At 38.0% G+C, this 24,246-nt stretch overlaps 1 protein-coding gene across 1 annotated transcript in view; it reads right to left on the bottom strand.

The window, feature by feature from the left end:
* The window catches only part of engl (endoglin, like), a 32,371-nt gene extending 15,100 nt beyond the window's left edge, over nt 1–17,271 (bottom strand). The window contains exons 1-10 of the mRNA XM_038290435.1: nt 17,125–17,271; nt 16,526–16,617; nt 15,344–15,531; nt 12,672–12,803; nt 12,423–12,597; nt 10,268–10,439; nt 10,026–10,170; nt 8,055–8,241; nt 1,548–1,621; nt 243–398 (exon numbers count right to left, since the gene is read on the bottom strand). Coding sequence (XP_038146363.1) covers nt 243–398; nt 1,548–1,621; nt 8,055–8,241; nt 10,026–10,170; nt 10,268–10,439; nt 12,423–12,597; nt 12,672–12,803; nt 15,344–15,531; nt 16,526–16,592 — 1,296 coding nt within the window. The 5' untranslated portion in view covers nt 16,593–16,617; nt 17,125–17,271. The remainder of the gene's footprint in view (nt 1–242; nt 399–1,547; nt 1,622–8,054; nt 8,242–10,025; nt 10,171–10,267; nt 10,440–12,422; nt 12,598–12,671; nt 12,804–15,343; nt 15,532–16,525; nt 16,618–17,124) is intronic.
* Between the last annotated feature and the right edge of the window lie 6,975 nt (nt 17,272–24,246).

The following is a 24,246-nucleotide window of genomic DNA, read 5'->3' on the forward strand; positions in this document are numbered from 1 at the left end:
GATGTGATAAACCAAAACAGATGAATGGTATTCATAAAGAGGAAGAAAAAAATTGCTTTTTAAAATAATTTTTACAAATTTAAATCACAAAAGTGAAGTACCCTTTCTGGTTATGTCTTAACCAGCTTTGCCTATATAAAAAATAAAGTCTTACATTTTTTTACCAAATAGAAGCGTCTAGGATAACAAATGTCTATAAATTTATTTCTCTTCATGTTTAGCGCTGTGTTAGAAATTCTCACCATATTTTTGTACAGCACTCCTCTGGGCTCTTTCTGCAGCTCACCCTCGGTTCCACAGAAAATGACGGGTAGTGCCAACAGGAAATGACTCCCGTTGGACACAGCCTGGCATGCCTGATCCCGCAGCGTCATGGCAGCAGCTGGCAAAGACAAGCTCTGAAGAAGAGAACCCATGTTTATCCAAATCATTATAAAATTGTCTGATGATTTCCATACATACAAACATTTTGAACATACATTTTAGCTTTGAATTTTTATTTGATCTTTCTGATTTATCAATAGTTTATGTGATTATGTAATGGCAAATACTAATACTTGGTGCCTCCATGGACCGAATAAAGCCAAGTCAATTAATGGTGATTTTTAGAGAATTGAAGTAAGGAAGAATGGGCCCTACTAAAATACCTGCATCTTAAATATACTATAAACTAGGAATTCTATGCAGTTCAATAAAATAACCAATGGGGAACTAATCAGTTACTACTGGATTACGGAAACGAAAACTGGGACTAAATCAGGTGGCTTAATTAGAGTAAACAAGGGGTTAAGTGTGCTAAAAAAGCAGAAAAAAAATGATAGTTTAGGCTAGCTGCTGTATATTTTCTTCATATTTACTCAAGTACTAGATTGCTTAAAATCTTAATTAATTTACAAGGGGAATTCTCTTAGTCCAGATAAAATAAAGAAAAAAACTGCTCAGAAATACGGGTATTTTTTTAATATCTGATACAGTGAATAGGTGGGCTGGTGCAAAAATATGGACTGGGTGTAAACCTGGCATGTCCTCGGGTGTTAGCACTAAAGCTGTGTTGAAAACCCGGACTGGATTTTTATCACCATCGTATTTTTACACATAGATAAGTGGAATGGAGCTGAGTTTTAATGTTCGTCAGGAAAGTTGGGGATATGGAGTAAGTAAATTTGACCTAATTTCACACTATGCCAAATAAACTTTGGTTCTTCAGCTTTATATCAGTGCTGAAAAGTAATATCATTGCATCATTTTACTGATTATGCTTTTCAACCATTTTCATTTGGCTCTCCGTCTATGTTAACATCAAAGCTGATTAGTTTATTAGTTTTGTCAATAGTCTTAACTTACATTTTTTTTTACCTGAAGTTAAATGATTTTTGGTCATAAATCATTGTTGAACTGGATGTCGTGAATTTATTCTATATGTGTGCAGATTGAACTGTTTGACCATGAAAATCATGAAGTCATAACATCTAAATAGAACAGACGTCCTCTCGTTATTAATATCTAACATTCCTTGGAATAATCAAAAAATCTTTTGGTTTGAAGACCTTTAGTTTTTGTAGATCCACGGTGACACTGAGCAGACCGCCCTCACAGTTCACCACAGGTAATCTCTCTTGGCCTGAAGCAGAGGGAAGACATCAAGTAAATTTCTCCACTGTGAGATCAATAAAGTAAATCAATCAATCAATCAATCAATCAATCAATCAAGAAAAAAGGCCGTTCAAACATCCATCTCTAATAATAAATGTACTGAAACGCCCATACGCCCACATTTTTGCCCATATGCGACCTAGATCTAATCTTTTCATGACAGTCTGAACAACACAGATCCGATTTTTTCCAGTCCGACCCAGGCCACTTGGCTATGTGGTCCTGAATCTGATCCGAATCTGATCTTTTCAAGTACGACCTGTGTGTGAACGGCCAGGTCGGATGAATCCGATCTGAATGTCATTAATACCCGACAAAGGTCACTATTCTGCGTCTTGCTATGCAGAAGCGGCAAGAAAAACAACAACCATGGCAGGTGAGCAGTATTTATGTTTAAACTTATTGAAAAGAATGTTTTTATGGTTGGAAAAGACCGCTAGAAGCGCGCCGGCACTAGCATCCATGTTTACTTCCATAAACATGGAGCATGCTGGCCTGTGACGTTATCGCGTCCTCTACTGTGCATGCGGGACACTTGTGTTGTATGACTACAATTCACACAGGAAAAATATACATATATATACAGACACATAAATGTCGCATATATTTGGAAATTTCAAAGGCAACACAAAAACATCGCATTTCACAAAAAAAATCGGAATTGAGCATCAAGGCCTGCAGTGTGAACGCAGCCTTTGTTTCTCTCTCCCATATATCCGCCTCCTGTTCAGTCACTCTTTGCTGGTTTGTTGTCATTTCTTTTTTTTGTTGTGAGTATTCCTGGTTTTCAGCATTTCGATTTTTGTGGATTTATGGTTTTGGATTTTTGCTTCTGTTTAATTTTTTTGGTTAAATAAATATTCACAAAACCACCTCAGCTTTTTGTGTCTGCATTCGGGTCCTGTCAAACCTCCACCCCTCACTTGACAGAAAATAGTTGGAATAGTTACATATAATTACATTTTAGTTCCCTTTAGTTTCTATAATGTGTGACCTTCTTTTAGATGTAGATTAAGCTTTGTTTGAGAAAGAAGCAAAACTGGTCAAGTCTCCTTAACTGCAAAGCAACTTGAGGGAAATTTCCACGTTGCATGGAAGGATGACAGCAGTCTGGTCCTGACATCCAGGAGTCTCAAAAACGTTCTGAACTAAATGGAGGCCAAAGCAAATTTTAGAGTGATTACTGCGGAGGTGGTCAAAAAGAAAAACTCAACAGTCTCTAATTTGCAGATATACATGCTAGGAATGCATCTGCTTCTCTCAATAACTCACCCTGTTATCTAAGAGGTGGAGAATATCAGGAAAAAAAGAAACCTTAAACAACTCTAAAGTTTGCTTTTAGTTTCTGTTTTATTTTCACCAACTCTGTGGTTCTTTTCCAGTTAACCTTTCTTCTCCGGTGGATTAAACTCCAGACCTAGAGCTTCTCAGTACAGTTTATACAGAGCTGGGTAGTAACCAAATTGGTCACCTAAGCAAAATGTTATTTTTGCCTCCCCCAACCCACAACCTCACACCTCTCCCCGTCCTAACTGTATCATATACACAATACGACTATATAACAACAGGCTATTTATATATATATATATATATATATATATATATATATATATATATATATATATATATATATATCTTGTTTCCAAAGAAATCAGCACAAAACTAGACAGGATACTATTTGATTATAGATAGAAGAAAAAAGGTTAATCTTATCAAAAAACCAAAATTATTCCCTCCTTTAAAATTAATTTGGAACTTTATTGAATAATAAGTCGGGTTAGTCTTTATTTTAAGGATTAATTAGAGTATTGAAATAATTCGAATTATGCTCTCTAATTTTGACTGTGATTATTAATCCGATAAACATAACTTCTCTCCACACATAAACGCCTTATAAGGAATAACAAAGATATCTGGTTTAAACACAAATCCGTCTCTCTTAAAAAATTGTTCTAAAAAGGCATTATTTAAGTACATCAGCTCTTCAACATAGAAGGTAATACTAGTATAACTTTCCAGTATTGCCTAAAGAATATCTAACCCTAACCCTATGTTGGATGCCATTCTTTCAGGTGTAAAAATTTAAATGTCGACCTCTGATCAACAACATATCGACCACTTAACAGAACAGTTACTTTCACAAATTTTTAAGTAAAAAAACGGACAAAAAAACTATTAGGATACTTATAATAAGAGACCACATAAGTAAACAAGTTTCTACTTTCTTCTGGGATACTTAGTGACTTCTGCTGGAAAACATGTTTGGTTATTGCCAAAAAAACTTAAGAACTGATAAATCCAGATAAATACCTCCATGGTTTGTTTTGCCACATCTCTGAGGAAACCATCCATCATGTGTTTCTGGGAGTGTTCATATACTGAAATATTTTTGGTAAGATACATTTTTGTGTTTGAAAAAAAAACTTTAGAAGCATATTATGTGGCTTTTGCTGTTTGAACACCCCTAAAAGGAAAGTCTTTGCCATAAACCTAGTTTTATTCATAGCAAAATTACATATTCGCACCTTTTCTAAGTTAAAACTCAGGTTTAATGTATTTTTTACCAAAATTTTTACATGTCTTCCTTGAACTACTGAACCTATATAAGTGTTTAAGACTGTTTATCTGTAATAAGTTTATAATGTACTCTGCCCAAGAAGTTGTAGGTCTTTCCCTTTCTATTGGTCCTTGTGTGTTCTTGTCTGTCTTAAGCCTGAACGTATTCCTATTTCTTGATCTGTAATTTGATATAGATTTTTTGAATAATTTGTAAGTACTAATAAAAAAAGAAAAATAAATTTCATGTAGCTCTGCAAGAGAGAGTCTGCCTGCACCCTCACCCACCATCTGACTGATTAGATGTCGAGTGCTGACAATTATTGCACGGTGAGATTACAGCTGGTCTCTTTTTTCTCTCACCCTATAGCGCATATGCGCTAAAATTTGTCCCTGGGCACAACAAGAGCTCTGCGCTTAGAGAGGGTCAGCCCTGGAAATAACTAGTTATATTTACTCAGTTAAATTTACTTGAGTAAAGAATACAAAAACAAATGATGGTTATAGAGCAATTCCAGTTCCTGAAGGTCGGTAACCTACAGCTTTGTGTCTTTGGTCCAACACACCTGATTCACTAACTGTACATTGAAGAGGTAAATCAGCTATTTGATTCAGGTGTGTTGGACTAAAGATTAATATAAAAGTTGCAAGATATCGGCCCTCAGGAACCGGAACTGCCTACCCCTGTTTTAGAGCCTCGTACTTTTAACTTTTCCTTGAGTACTAAAATGATAAAGCATTACTACTCAGGAAAAACGTCTGACTACTTTATCTATTGTGGGTCACTTCACTTTATAAAAACAAGTTTGTTTTAAAAAGATGTTAACCAGGCTGAGAGACAGAGACTCTTCTTTTTGAATCTTCGGAGGTGAGTGGAAATGCAACGGTTTTTGGCATCTATTGAATTATATTTAGTTACTTTAACATATTTAACAAAAATAGTTGCATTCCAACATACTGCAGCAATTGATTTTGTACATTTATAACTCAAAACATTTTGAAAAGTTTTCATCCCACCTCAATTTGTTATTGTGTATTTATAAGTGTATAGGTGTGACCAGTAGAGGAGGTAGATCTTTTTAGGCAAGACGCACCAGAGCACGGAGTAGTCTCCAATGATTTATTAACAAATTTCATTAAAACATTTTCCTTTTAAAACATGGCCTCGGGCCCACTACTCAGCCCCTAGAAGGAAAAGGCATCAAAAAAAGAGGACAATTTAAATTATTCCCAAAAAAAGTGAATGAACAAACAAATCATGCAATGCAAAAGAAAACAAATTAGTAAATCAAAACAAAGGAAAGCAAACAAATTAGTAATTTAAATAATAAGCAAACAAACGGCAAAGAAAAGAACACAACCACTGCAAACGATGGGACAAACTGTCGTTGTCCGACTTCTAATGTCTTTTCACGGGGCCAGAGGAGTCGTGCCCCGCTCGTTCCACCAGCCCAAGCGTCAGCAGGCTCCGCCGAGAGCGGCCCAAACAAAACCGGCAAGACAGACAAGACAGCAGGAGCGTCCAAGCGCTGCAACTCCGGAAGAATCCTAAATTAGAAAACTCGTTAACGGTGGATTCAGGTAAGAGTAAATTAAATTCTAAACCGGTAGCTTACCCAGATGTGGTGACACAGCCGACCAGGGAGGGAGCGGATCAGCAGGCGAGGGCCGGACGGAAGCCGCTCGCCGCACCAACCTCCAACTGCAGCCGCCAATGCCAGCCGCGCAACGCTGCAGAAATGCACGGCAGGTATTGCACCAGAACCCGACAACAATCCCCAGCCCAGATGGCAAAATGGCACTTACTATTTTGGATGAGTGGATCGAGCACACCAGCCACTTGGGCAGCCGACACACGGTAAGGAAACAAAGCACACGCACCTCTTCTTCTTCTTCTTCTTATGAGATTTTATGGCGGTTGGCAAACTTGTGAAATGTGCATTACCGCCACCAACTGATATGGAGTAAAGCAAGGAAACAGGAAACGATTCACCCCCCCCAAAAAAAAAAAAAAAAAAAAAAAAAAAAAAAAAAAAAATACAATAAAATAACCTGTGTAACTTAAACCCACATAATACTAAATTATACTAAATTACATTTGCCCGTATAATTTTAATTTACTCTAGGTCATCGTACCTCTGCCAGTTTCTGATGGTCCCATTGGTCTTTCCATCATGCTTCCAACCATCTCCCAGTTCATATCTTTAACATCCAGATATTTTTCTGCAGCCTTCACTATTATTTTGATTTTTTCTGTTTTTTTTGTCGTCTGAGCAGTACAATTAATCACTTCCACCATGAAAAGAACAAAATTTGTCTTTTTAACAATTAGTGAGTCTTCATCAATTTTTGGAGATTTCTCTAGAGGTTTGAAATTTGCCGTGTGTTGAACTGTAGGTTTGGGTTTTTCTGACTGAGATGGGATCCTTTTTGCAGCTTCAGCATAAGTTATTCCAAGCTCAAATTTCATTTTTTTTATTTCTTCAGACCTTTTGCTTGCTTCACAGCCGCGATAAGCAGCAGTATGTTCTCCACCACAATTACAGCATTTTATTTTAGCTTCTTTTCCACATTTACCATATTCATGTTCTCCTGCACACCTTCCACACCTCTGTTTCCCTTTACAAACTGCTGCAATGTGTCCGAATTTTTGACATTTGAAACATCTCAATGGTGGTGGATTGTAGATTTTGACATTGTAACTGATGTAACCGATGAATACTTTGCTTGGTAATTGCTCTTCCTCGAATTTAATTAGTACAGATAAACTGTCAGATCTTTCTCCGTTTCTTGTTGTTTTTAACCGTTTTACTTCTTTTACTTTTGCACCGCTTATGTTTTCCAGAATCTCTTTTTCAGAAATTTTCAGAGGAACTCCTCCAATGACTCCCCTGCTGATCTTTTTGTTCTCCATTAGGCTGCACTGAACTCTTATCCCGTCAATTTTGTTAATACGTATTGCTTTGCCTTGCTGGGCGCTGTCTCTGCAGTTAATTAGCAGGTCTCCACTGTACAGAATTCTGGCACCTCTGACTTCTCCAACAAGTTTATTGATGGTTTTTGTTAAGTGAACCGGATTCCAGTTTGTAAAAGAGTCTGCCTGATTAACGACTTTGAATATGACTTTGAATTCATTTTGTTGTGCTGTGGAATGTATGGATTGATCATCACTGGATTGTTCTGAACTAGATTCCCCTTTAACTGATCTCTGTTTTTTCCGCTTTTTCTCATTTTTTGATGCTGCTATCTTCCAACCTTCATTGTCACTATTTCCCTCTTCCATCCCACAAGAATCGCTTCCTGTTTCCTCACTACTCACGGCCCAGGACATTTCTCCACAAGCAGAGCAGCTTCAAAACACGCGCCATGCACCAAACGACCAACGTTCCTCCCACGACCTCCGCCTGAGCACACGCACCTCGCAGCGGACTGCTCAGCTTTAAAGCTATCTGCCCCGCCCCCCAATCAGTCACTACACCTGGTGTGTGTAGTTGGGAGGGTGGAACACCATCCCACCACATAGGCAAGATCCTTCATGCTAATGCCTGCTTTGGGGAGTGGAGGCCTAGTGTTTAGAGCATTGTGCTTGGAATCCAGAGGTTCTGAGTTTGACCCCGACTCCTACGGACTGCCACTCTGGGTCCCTGAGCAAGACCCTTAACCCTGCACTGCTCCCTGGGTGCCACACAGTCGCAGCCCACTGCTCTCTAAGGGGGTTGGGTTAAATGCAAAGTGTTCATTTCGTCAAACCTGGGTTAAAAATGCATGAAAAAGTCTTAAGTGTTAAATGATAATATAAGATTTTAGTATCTTCAACAGTAACTTGAGAGGTGGAAAAGTTTTACCTGTCCCATCTTTTGCCAGCTGGATCACAAAGCGATTGGCCAGGTCAGCCTCGGTGTAAGACCTAGTGTAGCCGCTCTCAGAGGCCCACATCAGAGGATTAGAGACTGTGGACAGGTCAGACACAAGCCTGCTGGACAGGGTTAGGTTAGGCTCCGGTGGAAATGGTGGAGAGACGCTGTTGGAGGACTGGAAAGAAGGAAAGATTTGGAATTTAAGGGTTACATAATAAACACATTAGACTGGAAAACACTGTATTTTGATTATTTTTAAAGAGAGGTCGATTATTAGTAGTTTATTTAATTTAGTTCAATGTTTTAAATAGTGTCATTGTTACAACTAATGTCATCTTAGATTTTATTTCAAGTAATAATAATAATTGAACTTTATTGATCTCACGCTAAAGAAAGTCACTTTCTGCATTTAACCCGTCCCTAAGGGGTAAATGCCATCGTGGGGTGCCTGGGGAGCTGTATGGGGTTAAGGGCCTTTGCTCACGGACCCAGAGTGGCAGTCTATAGGAGTGGGGTTGAACTCAGAACCTCAGGATTCCAAGGTCTATGCCCTAACCACTAGGCCACCACTCACCTAAGTAGTCCATTTAATTCATGTAGAAAAACTGACTTTTTAGGCAAACCTATGAGACTCTTGCAGTAATCAATTCTACTAAAGATAAATGCATGAACGAGTTTTCCTACTTGGACATTAGTCCTTTAATGCTGGAAATGTTCTTCAGGTGATCAAAGGCTGACTTAGTAACGCCTTTATGAGCATCTGAAGGTTCTGGTCTGAGTCCATCATGACACCATGATTTAGGCCATAATCAATGGTTTCTAGCTGTAATAACTGAAGCTCAGCTAACTCTGTATCTCTCCTCCTTTGGTCCGAAAATTATTACCTCAGTTCTGTTGGTGCCTCCTCATATTGATCTGTTCTAAGGATGTAGAAAATGCTCTGATGGGTTCATAGTCACCTGGTGAAATTATGTAAAGCTGTGTGTCGTCTGCATAGCTATGGTATGTAGATTTTTAACAGGAAGGACCCCAAAATGGAGCCTTGTGGAACCCCACATGTGATTTTTCTGGTCTCTGATTTTAAGTTCCTTACTTACGCATAGAGGTCCCTTATCTTTCAAGAAGGACTTAAACCAGTCCAGTGCAGTACCAGAAAGGCCAAAGTTTTCCAGATTCTCCATTTAAAATCAAGTGATCAACAGTTTAAAACGCTGCACTGAGATCCATGAATAGCAGCACTGCAGGTCTTCCACTCTGCGTTTAAGCAATTAGATGATTGGCAGGATTCTGGAGAAATTCACTACATGCGGAGAAGGTCATTCGGCCATTTAATTAGGTGTGTTGGACCTAGGATACATGGTAACTGATTAGAAATATAATTTTCTGTGTTCAACAATAAACAAGAGGTAATTCAAGCCTAAACTGCAGCCTAAATATAAACATTAGCTAAGCACATGCAAAGCTCCAAACGTAACATTTCTTATTGTACAGCATATTGTTGCTGCTTTCAGAAAATATTCATGACAGTATTAAACTAAGTATTTTAAGGATGACTTCAATTGACCGATTCTTAACTCTTTATGAAACAATGATTAGGCTAAAGATGCTTTGCTAATGTAACTCGCCACAAATGGGAGGAAACCTGTGGTGTCTCAAAAGGAGAATTACCTGAAAAGTAGCCAATCACAGGCAATCTTTGGTTGGTTACACCCTGAAAGTGACTAAATGCATGTGCAGAGCAGTTTGCATGCATGTGTTTTAAATAAAACTGCTCGTATAAGTTCTTGTTGTGCCTAATGCACTTTTGGCAGAGTCCTGATTTCATACTGAAGCTTGGTGTTACAAGATGATGTATTTCGAATCAGCAGCAAGCCTTATTTCTGAACAGGCAAAAGGAACAGCAAAGAAATACAATTTGCCATTAGTTTCACACACCTAAAGAAGATAATTGATCCTTACATGAACAGTGATGTGACCCCAAACAGCAGGAGCTGTAATCTCCCAGTTGACCGGGACCAAGCTGCTAAGAATCAGAACAACCTGGTGCGGTTCTGAAGGGGCCGCCGGAGGCAAAAGAGTGACCTTTACCTCCACCTGCAGAGAGCTGAGGGAGATCATAAAAGAGATGTATAATGTCTCCTTTTCTAAGCGGTACACTGTCTAACCTTAAATCAGGGCCTGCAGAGGAATCACTGTCTCACCCACTTAGCGCTGAGCCTGCTGAATGGAGCTTTATCACATGGACTTCAGGGGTAGCCTCTCTTCCTCTGGGATGGGTGCAGCCCTTCACTTTTTGTGGCTGCAAGTCAGAGGTCATGTAATTAGGAAAGAGGGATAAGGACTGAAGCTGGCACACATCAGGAAGGGACGGATCTGTGAAAAGAAGAGATGATTTTAAATGGAGGATAATTTCACTGTGTTTCTCAACCTCTCTCTGGCCTCCAGCTACAGCAGAGTTTAATCTTTTCTTGAAAAAGAGAGGAAATGACGGCAAAGCCAAAGCTCTCGCATGAACTTTAATGAATTTTCATTCTACATAAGCTTTAATGTTGACCCACTGCTTAAGAGCCTTGTGGCTCTTTGTGTTCACTCTACTGCATCCCATACTTAGCATCATGCTTGGTGATACAGCCATTCAAACCCATTCCATGAAGCTCTGCATGTTTTATAATTAAGCTCGTCTCTCTAAGCCTGAGGTTTGAAGGTCTGCAGCTATTGATTCTGCAGAAAGTAGGTGGAATCTGCACAGTGGGCTTCTCTGTCTCCTATTTCCCACATTTTCGCCTGAGTTGCTGTTGTTTCCAGTCACTTTTACTTCGGCATTAAAAGGTAACAGATTTTGGATTTATTTCATCCCATTGGTGGTTAGGTTTCTGTTGTTTTTTGCATTATGGATCGGTTAAGGGTTTATTCACATTCAGGTTATTATTGTTTTACTTATTTGTTCCTTTTTCATTTAATTTTCATTCTCCTGCCAGTTTTTTGTTAGTTTTTTTTCTCCCCTCTTTCCAAACAACTCAAACGTTTAAGCTCAGCATTCACCAATTTAGGACAATTATAATCCTCTCTTTAACTTAGAAATTAAGATTGATCAGGTGTAGCACTCTTGGTTTAGTTCTACACGCTATAAATCTGGGTCGGCTCTCATAAAATCCATTTGGGGAGAGGAGGGACATTCAGCAGAACTTTCTGTGCTGATTGGTCAAAGTACAAATGGTAGATCCAAAGTCTTTGCTCATTGAGAGGGAAGAGAAAGTAACCAAGAAAAGAAAAAGAAGCAATAACCAGGAGAAGACAAGAGTCTACTTCAGTGTAGTTTTTACTAGGTGGGGTTTCTAAAAGGATGCTGAGATGCAGGATTTCTGCTGGACATGTCATTCAATTCAGAATAAGAGTGAAGTTTTATATTTGCATTATGTTAGACACAGGACTGTGCCATCAGGTAACTACTCTGTCCTCCCGGTAGAGACAACTAGATTGTTTGTTAGCCTAAAAAGCATGAGCAGCTATCATTTGCTGTTGTTCTTCATAGGAGCCATAGCAGGTGATGGTACATTTCTCTCATCTGTCATTTCTGGGAGATTTTCCATGCTTTTCATTTAGTCAAGAACAATAGACCAAAGTAATGCTGTGACTCAAGCATTAGAGCCGTAAACATTTTAGAAAACATATCTCTGATAATGATGTCTAAACACTATATTGCCCACCTCTCTTGATAAGTCAGCTGGAATTAATTAATATTAGAAAGCTGACTTCTCAGATTTTAAGTTTAGCCAACAATTAAAAAAACAGAACTATGCGTCATTTTGTTTCTCATCACCTGATGGACAATTGAACTTATGCAGGAGGTTGACATTGTCACATTTATGACACTACTAGCTTCAGTTTCAGTTATAATAGAAGGGCTCCACGGCCCGATTTTCGCACATTTTTAATCAATTATCCAGTCACTAGACGGAATATGTCTTTATATTTGCTAATGTTTGCCCTTCAGACCTTCCTTGTGGACACTGTATTACCTAAGCAGCCACTCCCATTAGGCCAGGACAGCTGACGTATTCTTTGTTATTCATCCATTTTGTTTTATATGTAACCTTTAGTGTCAGACAATAAATTAGTTTCATTTTTCTGCCATCTTGCCTGTTTTAGGGTTCTACACATCAAGAACAAAAAGCTTACATAGTGATTAAATGAATTTGCTGAACTCTATAAAGTAACTCATTCCTTAAAAAATGCTTATTTAAGTGATCTGCATGGCTATAAAGTATATTAGGATTTAAACACCCATGACTATGGAAGTAAAAACAACACCTAAGTTCAACAATCTTTCTGTAGTGTTGTTTCTCAGAGGCTCACCTTCCCCCAGTTGGATATAGACCCGATTGGCTTGCGTCGTATGGATCAGTGAGGAGAGGTTACCGTGGTGCTTCAGAGCCCAGTGATACAGTTTGCGGAGGCGAAAAGGTAATGAAGGAACCGTTTGAGCACACAAGTGTAGAGTCTGTGACCGGACACTGGATTTTGGAGACACCTAGCAGATCAAAGATGGCACTTTTAAACAAGGACTTTCTGTCCACAATCTCTCTACTACACACTCTGACTGACCTGCACAAATACTGGGAGGTTTTGGGGCAGCAGCTCAGCCTTCAGCGACCATGTGATTGGATGCATGGAGCTGAGCACCAGATGGAGCGCCCTGAGAGGAACGCTGGAGGGGGGTTTAAGGAACACCAGCACCTACGGACAGGAAAAAAAGATGTGGATGATTGACAAAACAATGCTCTAATGTGTTTATAAAGTTTTGGAAGAGTCTTTAATACTGCTTGAACTTAGACTTAGCCACTTTGTCATGAGGAATTCCTCAGGGGTCTGATTTAGGCCCAGTCCTCTTGTTATTGTATCTCTAGATTTACCTAGAATCTTTATATGCTTTAAAAATGTGGCAGGTCTGTCAGTTTATTAAAAGTTAAACTGTGGGTCATCAAAGAGTGTCTGCAGATTAACGACAAGAAGACATGCAAAACATTACCTATTGTCACTTGTGCAATATTCTTCTCTCTCACTGTGGAATAACACATGCCAACTACTGTGTAGCCTGTGTAATTTTTTATTTATTTATAAGGTCAGTACATCTCTGCAGTACAAGTGCAATAATCCAAGTCAACTTCTGTGTAGTCTTTCCTTAACTCTCTACTGGGCAGAATTTTTTTTTATACCAAAGTGAAACATATTCCAGGACATTACAGCTTTTTTCTTTTTTTTTTATATTGTCTGTTGAATTTTAATTTTTATCTTTAATTGCATCTTGCTTTAACTCTTTGTACTCTATATAAGCTACTGGAACCAGAATTTCCCTGAAGGAGTGATCCCAAGGGATAAATAAAATTGAGTCTATGTCGTAAGACAAAGACGATGATGATTTCTCCCATTAAAAACATTTCTAGTTGTTAGGTAGCATGTAACCTTTTTATCTACTTTTGTCAAAACTTTGGATTAGACAACGCTTTATCTCTTGAGGCTCACTGTATGCACATTTTTGGAAACTGTTTTTATCACCTAAGAAACACAAAGAATAATTTTTTTCTTCTTTTACCAAAGTAGTAGCTTCTAAAGGTTCTAAAAACAGAACGGGAGGCAGATCTTTTTGTTATCAGACCTCTTTTCCAGGGATCCAATTATACAGCTTTATACTCCCTGCCTACTTTTAAGACTAGGCTTAAAATGTTCCTTTTTGATAAAACTGATAGAGTGGCTCATGTTACCCTAAGCTATAGCTTCAGTTAGGCTGCTATGAGCTTAATCTGATCGAGGGCATAGGGATCACTTTCCATCATTCCACTTAATTCAAATTCCATTATCCAGTTTTGCAACATTTGTTAGTTCAACCCATACCTTTATGTTCTCTCTGCTTTTCCCCGATATATTGATCTTTGCTAATCTGGCCTGGAACTCAGTTTAGCTGATGCAATTCTGTATTGAGACATTACACTTTTTCGGTGTTTAGTCCTTTTTCTCTCCTACATTGCCAGGAAAACTGCCTTAGAGCTGGTCTGCTTAACTGGTTCTTTCTTAGACAGAATCCTGCAATGTTGATGACATAATGCAATCAGCAGGGTCTCCTCAGAAAACTTGTAACTCATCTGACTGTATGATTTGATTTAATTTATTTTATACATTGCCTTTAGATGACACGTGTTGTAAATTGGTGCTATATACATGAGATAAGGCCCTGTTTTTTCCTGGTTTCTTAGATTGTCCAATCTGAGGCTGCAGATGGTTCCCTGGGCTCGTTTAAAGACGTGTAGCTGAAGCTTCAAGCTTCCTTCCATTTTCTCTTCACTCCATAGCATCTACTGACTCTTAAAAACAGACAACAAACCTCAAAACATACTTATTTAGACAGGCGTTTTCTTAATTAGATGTTAACATAGTTAATTTTATCAATTATTGTGATGGTTGTATCTGTGGAAGGTGCTATGAAGATAATACAAAAACCTTAGAGTTTCACTAATTTACAAATCATGGCTCACATTCATATTAGGTAGCCTTTACTCAGGTGCCCCTAAATATATTTCAGATTCTCCAATTGGCTTCAAATGGCCATAAAATGTAAATGTAGTTCACTTGTGTTAAATTCCCCAGTGTAAATGTTTCTATATAAGTAATAATTTAAGGCTGTTTTTAAGGAAATGCTGACAAAGCATATTCATAGAATGAACATCGGCTAGTTTTTTTTTTACATGTTTCTCCCATTTTTATTATTTATTTCTTCTTTTTTTTCATAAATAGAATTTTTTTTAGTACTGTTACAATTTCTCCTCAACATATCTATAGTTTTTAGGGGCTGGAGTTCGCTGAATTTCTCCCACAATGTGAAATAACGTCATAACACAATAACCTTTGACCACAATAGTTTGTCAAAATATTAATTCGCTCGTTGAGTAAAAACATAATATTATTTCCAATGATTTGGCTATTTCAACCGTGAAATGTAAGTTCCCAGAGTCTGTTTTTTTCATTCCCACTGAACATAACATGCATGTTTTAGCTGAGGAAGGAGAAGATCCAAACTTCATTAAAATGGGGTCCAGCCTAGAAACCAAATAAGGTTTATCCTAGTATGAGAAGAAGTGCTAAATACTCTTTGCAATAAGATTTTATAAAATTATCAAGATATACGTTAGTTAGATCATTAGCTTATTTAGCACCTCCAGTTCAAACACTATCAAGGCCAGTGCAGGATTCTTATGTGTTTAACATAATTGTTAAGCAGTTACCACATTGCCAGGGCTGCTGGATGCTTGCTGCAAAGCGATGACATGAGTTTCCTTGTTCCCCTGCTCTCTTGCAGCGCAGCCTTGGCTCACCTGAAACCTCTCCAGCAGACCCTGAACAGGGTGCTCCGCTGCAACCGGATCAGCAGGAGAACACTGCAGCTCTGCACCTTCAGCCAACATGAAAAACCATGATGGGATTCAGACAAATGTGCAAAATGATCACTCAGAGCGTCAGGAAAAAATAATTCCCTCCTACACATTTATGTTTATTATTTTAATTTTTTTATCATGGCAAAACCAGATAATTACTTATTATGTGATGTACAAACAGTAATCAAAAATCCCAAACTAACATGAAACATGGTTCTTATAGAGTGACATGAATTAGTATTCAGACAGCTTCAAATAGCAGAAAATAAGGCTTTGGGTCATAGAGAAAAAAATTTCAAAGCATCTCACAGATTATTATTTAACCCATCTTGTGGAAATGTCAATGTCCCTCTGACAGTTCAGGCAGGAGCAGTAATCAAAGCATAATGGAGGCATATTGTCACTCTACCGTCTATAAATCTGGTTTTCATTTGGTCATGGAGAAAGCAAAGCTGAATGAAAGCCAAAGGAAGTCAATCCTGCAGTTTGAGACAAAGCGAACGTGAATCAGCTGGTTTCCCTTAGATAGAAAACTTTTTACCAATCTGTGTGTATAACATAGAGGTAGCAGTATGATGCTGTGGGGAAGCTTTTCATTGGCAGGGAAAGTGAAGCTGTTATAGTTAATGAGAGGGTAGGTAAAGCCAAATAGGAAGGAAATCTGACTGCATTAAAACAATAAAATGATTCAGATTATCCTATTGTCATAATGTCTTACTAAAAGTTAAAACCCATATTATTTATTAAAAACAACTGTGCCGTGTAGGTACATATGTTTGTCTTTAGATGTGCAAAGCATCTGAATCATCCTCTGAGATGCCTGCAGGCTGTATTTGCGGAAATTGTTGGTTCTTCTTATAAATGACCCAGAAAGACTGAACTAAATAGAGATTTACGGTTTTAACATGACAAAAAATGTAAAAGACATGGATACCTTTGGAAAATGATGTATGTTCAATCCGCGCTGATGTGACCTAATTATAATGACCTCTGATGAGAGTCATTTTACCCCATCGGGTACATCATTCTTACCTTTTATTGTTTCCCAGAGGAGAAGAAAGCAGAAAAAACACCATCCAGCCTTCAGTAGAGATGCCATACTGGATCCAGCTTCTGGCAACAACCTATAAAATCACATTAAGGAAAATCAGCTTTATTTTAGACAGGCTTCTAATCAAACACAGAAATGCATAAAAATATCACCCTAAGTTGAAAATATCCCCATTATTCTCAATTATTTTCAACCTTTGTTCATCAGTTATTTGTAGATTAAGGAAATATGACTGATTACTCTATAAATGTCACCTTCTCATGTTGATATGAACAGATCTCTGTATGATTTTAGTTGAGTTAAATGAAGTAAAAAAACAACAACCTTTGTTTCAAGAGTTTTTATGTTTTTAGTCGACATTTTCTTTCATAAATAAAGAGTAAACAGCACAAAACAAACCAAACCATGCCTACTGTACCCCAATCAAAGCCTATATATGTTAATAAACTATAATCTAATTTGCAAAATGAAATTGATATTTAGGCAAGTTTCAATGTTTTAATCTTTAATTTTTCCAATCTATTATAGTGAAGCTCTACCCTCATGATAACAGGTAATTTATATGAAAACAAAGACTCACCTGTGGTGCTTCTTAGAGGAAAAAGCTGACTGATGATCTGAGTGCTGAAGCTGTGAGGACACCAATCCCAGATCTACACACGCCCCCTCATTTACTAAACACACAACCACACACACGTTTCACTTCCTAAACCTGGAAGTAAGATATTCTCCATCCTCAGCTGTGCTTTTCTGCTGAATAAAACGTACTGAACTGATTAAAAACACTCTGAAGGAGTATGGAGGATGTAAAGACAAATTTATAGAGGTAATGGGAGGGCTCAGGGCATGGTGTGACTCAGTGGAGAGAGAAATAGTAAGGAGAGGTATGAAAGGCTTTGGAAAAGTCTCCAAACACAGCGAGCAACGGGAGGGAGGAGCGGAGAAGAAGAGAGGAGGAGTTAGACTGAGGGAGTAAACAGACAAACACATAAAACATCCAAATGTCTAAAGCTGTGTTTACAGCAAACCTCCCTTCAATGATGGACTTCTAGCAAATTATTCATTGTTTTTACCAGGAAGACAAAAAAAAAATATACTTTCTGCTTCTTTTTAGAGAAAAATCTAGTCTAGTAGTTTGATAGGAAGTGAACTGTAAAGTTAATTTGAGTTATTTCTCTACCACCAGGCAGGGCAGCGATTTTAATAATGGGTCTTTAAAACAGAAACACTGATAAAATTCAGTTGGCTATAAGATGTTTAAAGACATCATCCTGAATTGATCAATAGGGGTAACATTTTCCATCACGCTTGTCCCAGCTGGTCGCTAGGACTGCTGGTGTCTATCTCCAGCTGTCTACGGGCGAGAGGCGGGGTTCACCCTGGACGGGTCGCCAGTCACCAACACAGAGACAAACAGGACAAACAACCATTCACTCACACCTAAGGAGAATTTAGAGAATCCAATCAACCTAAAAGTCATGTTTTTGGATTGTGATAGGAAGCCAGAGTATCCGGAGAGAACCCACATATGCTCAGGGAGAACATGCAAACTCCATGCAGAAAGACCCCGGGTCAAGGAATCAAACCCAGAACCTTCTTGCTCGAAGGCAGCAGTACCACTCCTCCACTGTCCAGCCCTAAATAGAAATCCCTGAACCACATATAGAGAATGTGGTAAAATGTGCCAGGAATGTTACATTAATAGCACATCAAAGGCTCATCCAGGAGGTGGATTATCTAAAGCCCTGAAGGCCTCACCTTCCTCAGTAGAGGTCAGAGTTCATGGTTCAACATAGAGAAAGAAACTGGGGAGATTGGTATCAAGGCTCAGACTGATTGGCCGGTCCTAATTTCAGCGTGTGAGGGCTGGCTTTCCTTAAATCATACTGGCCCCAACATTTACTCTCCGACTGAAGCTCCTACGTGTGACAGTAAATAACTCAAGGATCTCGAGAAGTAACATCCTTGTGACGGTTGGCATATGGTGTAATTTTTTATTTCTTCAAATTGTAAAACCCTATTTCTTAAAAATGTAAAATCCTTGCACCAAGCTAAATTATAATAAAACTAAAATGCTTTCTTTAAAGCAAACTACAATGTTCCTGTTATATTTGGTGAACTTATGTTCAAATATTTTGCAAAAATATGTTGCAGTGCATGATGGGGGTTTTGCATCTAAAGGTTAACGTTTTCCATCTTATGTGCTTAGGTTACCAAAGCCAGTAAAACCCCATTATAGAAGTCTTGGTGATGTTTTTCATATGATGCTTGAGATTAGATCGGTTAATCCACAATGTGTATTTGTATTGTGTTTCAAATTTAAGTTGCACGCGTTTGACTTTGCTTCTTTTTTTTTTGGCGGGGGTCATACGTTTATGGAGAGGCTGTGACAAAGCCTGTACGTAAATAGGATTGAGAAGCTGTAGCCTCACCTTCTGGCGGCCATTTGAGGTGAGACGTTTTATAATGTTGTTTACATAAAACACAAAAATATTAGGTGATAACTTCTCCTCTGTGATGTGAAAGACTTATTGCCTGTATTTTCTGTCTGTAGGTTTACATTAGGATAAATGTAAATCAGTCGCTGCATTCAATGTCGTTCTCCTTCGGTGTGAACACACCTTTAAGACTTCAGCGCACAGACAGTTTGACCACCTTCACCTTCGTTAGTCTGTTGTACCAGTTGTACCAGTGCAGTCTTCACTTTAACCCATCTGACCACTATGGAGATGAATGAGAGCCTTTTCATCTAATCAGTACCCGACCTGACAAATGCTCCTTGGAAGGATTGTTGGAATGTTCCCATATTCCCACCGAGGAATAATCTGACAAATTGGGAATAGGGATGGGATTTCTCTCAAGTTCAAGAGTGTCTTAAAAGGAGACATCATCCAGAATCAGACTTTTTCCTATTATAACATGGTTGTTGGTATTTGGCTTAAGATGATTAAGATTAAGAGGATTTCTGCAATCAAATAAAAATAAATTCAGCGTGTGTGAGCTGTGATTGACACTCCATCAGACGCTCCTCTGGCTGTGATTGGTTGTTTTGACTCATCCCGAATTATTCTTTCCAGATTGAAATACAGGCAGTATGCGGGACCAATTGAAGCAGTTTTTTTCACAGGTTACATATCACATGTACTGCTGTCTGGGCATAGGGACAGTTTTAGCCAATATGACAAAAAAGTGATTTTTAAAAACTTACAGACTTCAGCTTTAATGCTCTTACCCATGACTACTATATATATATATATATATATATATATATATATATATATATATATATATATATATATATATATATATATATATATATATATATATATATATATATATATATATATATATATACCCAAACAATTTTGTGTTTTCCTGAAAAGTCACACTTATTCACCACCATACGTTGTGAAATGAATGGAAAATAGAGTCAAGACATTGACAAGGTTAGAAATAATGATTTGTATTTGAAATAAGATTTTTTTTTTACATCAAACTTTGCTTTTGTCAAAGAATCCTCAATTTGCAACAATTACAGCATTGCAGACCTTTGGCATTCTAGCTGTTAATTTGTTGAGGTAATCTGGAGAAATTGCACCCCACGCTTCCAGAAGCAGCTCCCACAAGTTGGACTGGTTGGATGGGCACTTCTTGCGTACCATACGATCAAGCTGCTCCCACAACAGTTCAATGGGGTTCAGATTTGATTAACCTTTATTTAACCAGGAAGTCCCATTGAGATTCAGAATCTCTTTTTCAAGAGAGACCTGGCCAAGGTAGCAGCCAAACCACAGGAAGTTCATACATATTTACAACATATTACATTTTTCGTAATAAAAAATAAAAAAATAATTAAAAAAAAAATTTAAAAATAAAAAATAAAATCAGAGCAGTATGTTAAAACACATTGAGCATCTCAAGAAAAACAGGCACATATCTCCATCTCTACATTCTTCATGGTTGCTTTAAATTCATTAATGGACACGAGAGTTTCTAATTTGAGCTCTTTCTGGAGGTTATTCCATCCCCAAGGTGCAGAGTAGGAGAATGCAGTTTTTCCCAACTCAGTTGAAGCTCGGGGTACATTAAAAAGTAACCACTGAGAGGAGCGCAACTGATAACTACCAGAACTCACAGAGAGGAGGTTACAGAGGTACAGTGGGAGTTTACCAAGTATTGCTTTATACTGTAGATAAAGATATACCAGTGCTGTTTTCTACGAATTGTAAGTGATGTCCAACCAACTAGATCATAAAGAATGCAGTGATGAGTAAGGGACTTAGAATTTGTAATGAATTGTAATGATGCATGGTACACTGAGTCAATATGACGCAAGATGGAGGATGCAGCATGCATGTACAATATATCTCCATAATCAATCACAGACAAGTTTCTTCTTAGCACTGAAGGTAAAACAAGATTTATTTCTGAAGTAAAAACCAAGCTTTACTTTAAGCTTCTTCACTAATGTATTGGTACTTTAAAAGAAAGCTTATCATCTATCCATATTCCCAAGTACTTGTATGAAGACACTTTCTCAATGGATTTCCCATCTAAGGACACAATACTACAATTGTCAAGTAGCTGTGATTGAGCTTTTGAGAAAACCATAAACTTTGTTTTCTGTGTATTTAAAACCAATTTAAAACTTAACAATGTCTTTTGTAATTCCTGAAATGCAACCTGAAGTTCCTGTAGAGCCCCTGAAGTGGTGAGGGCGTGAGTGTAAACCACTGTATCATCAGCATATAAATCTGGTGACTGCGCTGGCCACTCCATTACCGATAGAATACCAGCTGTCTGCTTCTGCTCTAAATAGTTCTTGCACAATTTGGAGGTCTGTTTAGGGTCATTGTCCTGTTGTAGGATGAAATTGGCTCCAACCAAGCGCTGTCCACTGGGTATGGCATGGCGTTGCAAAATGGAGTGAAAGCCTTCCTTATTCAGAATCCCTTTTACCCTGTACAAATCTCCTACCTTACCAGCACCAAAGCAACCCCAGACCATCACATTACCTCCACCATGCTTAACAGATGGCGTCAGGCATTCTTCCAGCATCTTTTCATTTGTTCTGCGTCTCACAAACATTCTTCTTTGTGATCCAAACACCTCAAACTTGGATTCATCCGTCCACAACACTTTTTTCCAGTCTTCCTCTGTCCAATGTCTGTATTCTTTTGCCCATCTTAATCTTTTTCTTTTATTGGCCAGTCTCAGATATGGCTTTTTCTTTGCCACTCTGCCCTGAAGCCCAGAATCCCTCAGCCACCTCTTCACTGTAGATGTTGACACTGGTGTTTTGCTGTTACTATTTAATGAAGATGCCAGATGGGGACCTGTGAGGCGGCTGTTTCTCAAACTAGAGACTCTAATGTACTTATCTTCTTGCTCAGTTGTGCAACATTGCCTCCCACTTCTTTTTCTACTCTGGTTAGAGCCTGTTTGTGCTGTCCTCTGAAGGGAGTAGTACACACCGTTGTAGGAAATCTTCAATTTCTTAGCAATTTCTCGCATGGAATAGCCTTCATCTCTAAGAACAAGAATAGACTGTCGAGTTTTAGATGAAAGTTCTCTTTTTCTGACCATTTTGAGCGTTTAATTGACCCCACAAATGTGATGCTCCAGAAACTCAATCTGCTCAAAGGAAGGTCAGTTTTGTAGCTTCTGTAACGAGCTAAACTGTTTTCAGATGTGTGAACGTGATTGCACAAGAGTTTTCTAATCATCAATTAGCCTTCTGAGCCAATGAGCAAACACATTGTACCATTAGAACACTGGAGTGATAGTTGCTGGAAATGGGCCTCTATACACCTATGTAGATATTGCACCAAAAACCAGACATTTGCAGCTAGAATAGTCATTTACCACATTAGCAATGTATAGAGTGTATTTCTTTAAAGTTTAAAGTTATCTTCATTGAAAAGATCAGTGCTTTTCCTTCAAAAATAAGGACATTTCAATGTGACCCCAAACTTTTGAACGGTAGTGTATATATATATAATATATATATGAGCTAGAGCCATGTCCGAATTCCTCGTTTTCCAGCCACTTTTGTTGAAATTTGTTTTATAATTAAGCAGAAGCAGTTCCGCGCAAACACATTGCGGAATAATTGAAATTGTTTTTGTTTTTTTCTTTTTTTTTAATGAAGCATTTAAAATGCAATGATAATCACATTTAATGAATTTTAATGCTAATTAATGCCTTAATTTCAAAAATAATAATTCAATGAGTTTTAATGATTTAATGATGGAACCCTGAGGGGGTCCAAAACAGGGGGGCGTCTGGTCACCGTAGTTTGGCTTCAATTAAAACCTGCTGGAAAACCCAGAGTGAGAAACTGGCTTTGTTTGTTTCATGTTGTGTAAAAACCTGAAACTCCTCAAAGTGTGATTTTGATCTTCCTCCTCTCAGTTTTTAAAGGACTATATAAGTAAAACGCCAGGTTAGCGATCCTTTCATGGGAAGTGATCTGATGTTTTTGGGAATATAAAACCTCAGATTAATTTGATTTCAGTGGAGAGTATTTAATGTCAGAACTCTGATGTCTTATTTTACTCTAATATGTTTAACAAAATAAGTTTATATGTTATATTACAAATATAATGTAGCAGAACAGCAAAATGATAATTCAGCATCGCTAGCTTGCTGAACCATTACCTAATTTATCTTTGGGATTATTTGACCTTGTTTCTTCTGTGCCCATTTTCAATTTCTAATACACTGAGAAATATTCTGGTTCATGTTCTTTTCAGCAAACCCCATTACTAACGACAGCTGGGACCCTCGGCTGCTGCATATTTCTTAGACATTATTGCGTTTTACCCTTTTATTATATCTATGAAATTCATTTTGAGTATTTGGGAGTTCGGAGAAATGGTCGAGATGACAAAACATTTGCAATGTCAGTGGGAGCAGAGGAACATCTATATCATATACAGAGCACCTAACAAAAGCGATTAAATTCCCTGAACTTCGTTTTTTCTTTGTAACGTTTCTCTGGAAGTTAAATGATAAAACCAAATACTATTCTGCAGAACTCTGAGGTGGGAGATTAAAACCCTCTTTTATATATTTATAAATTAAGATATAAAGGGTTTATAAAGAGATGCAGTTGGAGTCTTAATCACATTCACCACTAGGTTTAGATCTGGACTTTAACTAGGCCATTTTTTTTATTAATGATTATAATTTGATCTAAACAAATAAGGTGCAGCTGCACCCCCATGATTGCTGTAAAACCTGCGGGGAAGGGAAAAAAGGATAAACAGTCAAGCTTCTCTAAAGGAAAGATTTAAACATTTAAAATGCGATAAAAAAAACTGTGTATTATTTCCAATGTTTGGAAAATGAATTAAAACTGAAGCCATCCAAAGAAAGTATATGTTAGGATTCCAGTTTGTGTGGGTTGCTTTGTGTTTTCTTTTGTTCTCCCTTTCCACCACTAGATGGTGCCCTCTCCTCGTTTGTGCCTCCTCTCACTCTTGAGGCTTGTTGGGTCATCACCAGAGGAGTATATGAGCAGCGGGCTGCCACTACTTTGACGCCAGAGTGTTTGCCAGTATTGGGTACTCTAGCCAAACTGAGATTAGCTGAGTCTAATTTATGCCTTGTCTCTCTGAGTCTTAGCTTTGCCACTGTCTTTGTTCTCCGGTAGGAAGCCTTCCTGATCCACTGGATATTATTGGAAGTATTTGAGTCA

This window comes from Cyprinodon tularosa, unplaced genomic scaffold (genome assembly GCF_016077235.1).
Source record: "Cyprinodon tularosa strain WSP-4 unplaced genomic scaffold, ASM1607723v1 ctg280, whole genome shotgun sequence".
In the NCBI taxonomy this organism is placed as follows: domain Eukaryota; kingdom Metazoa; phylum Chordata; class Actinopteri; order Cyprinodontiformes; family Cyprinodontidae; genus Cyprinodon; species Cyprinodon tularosa.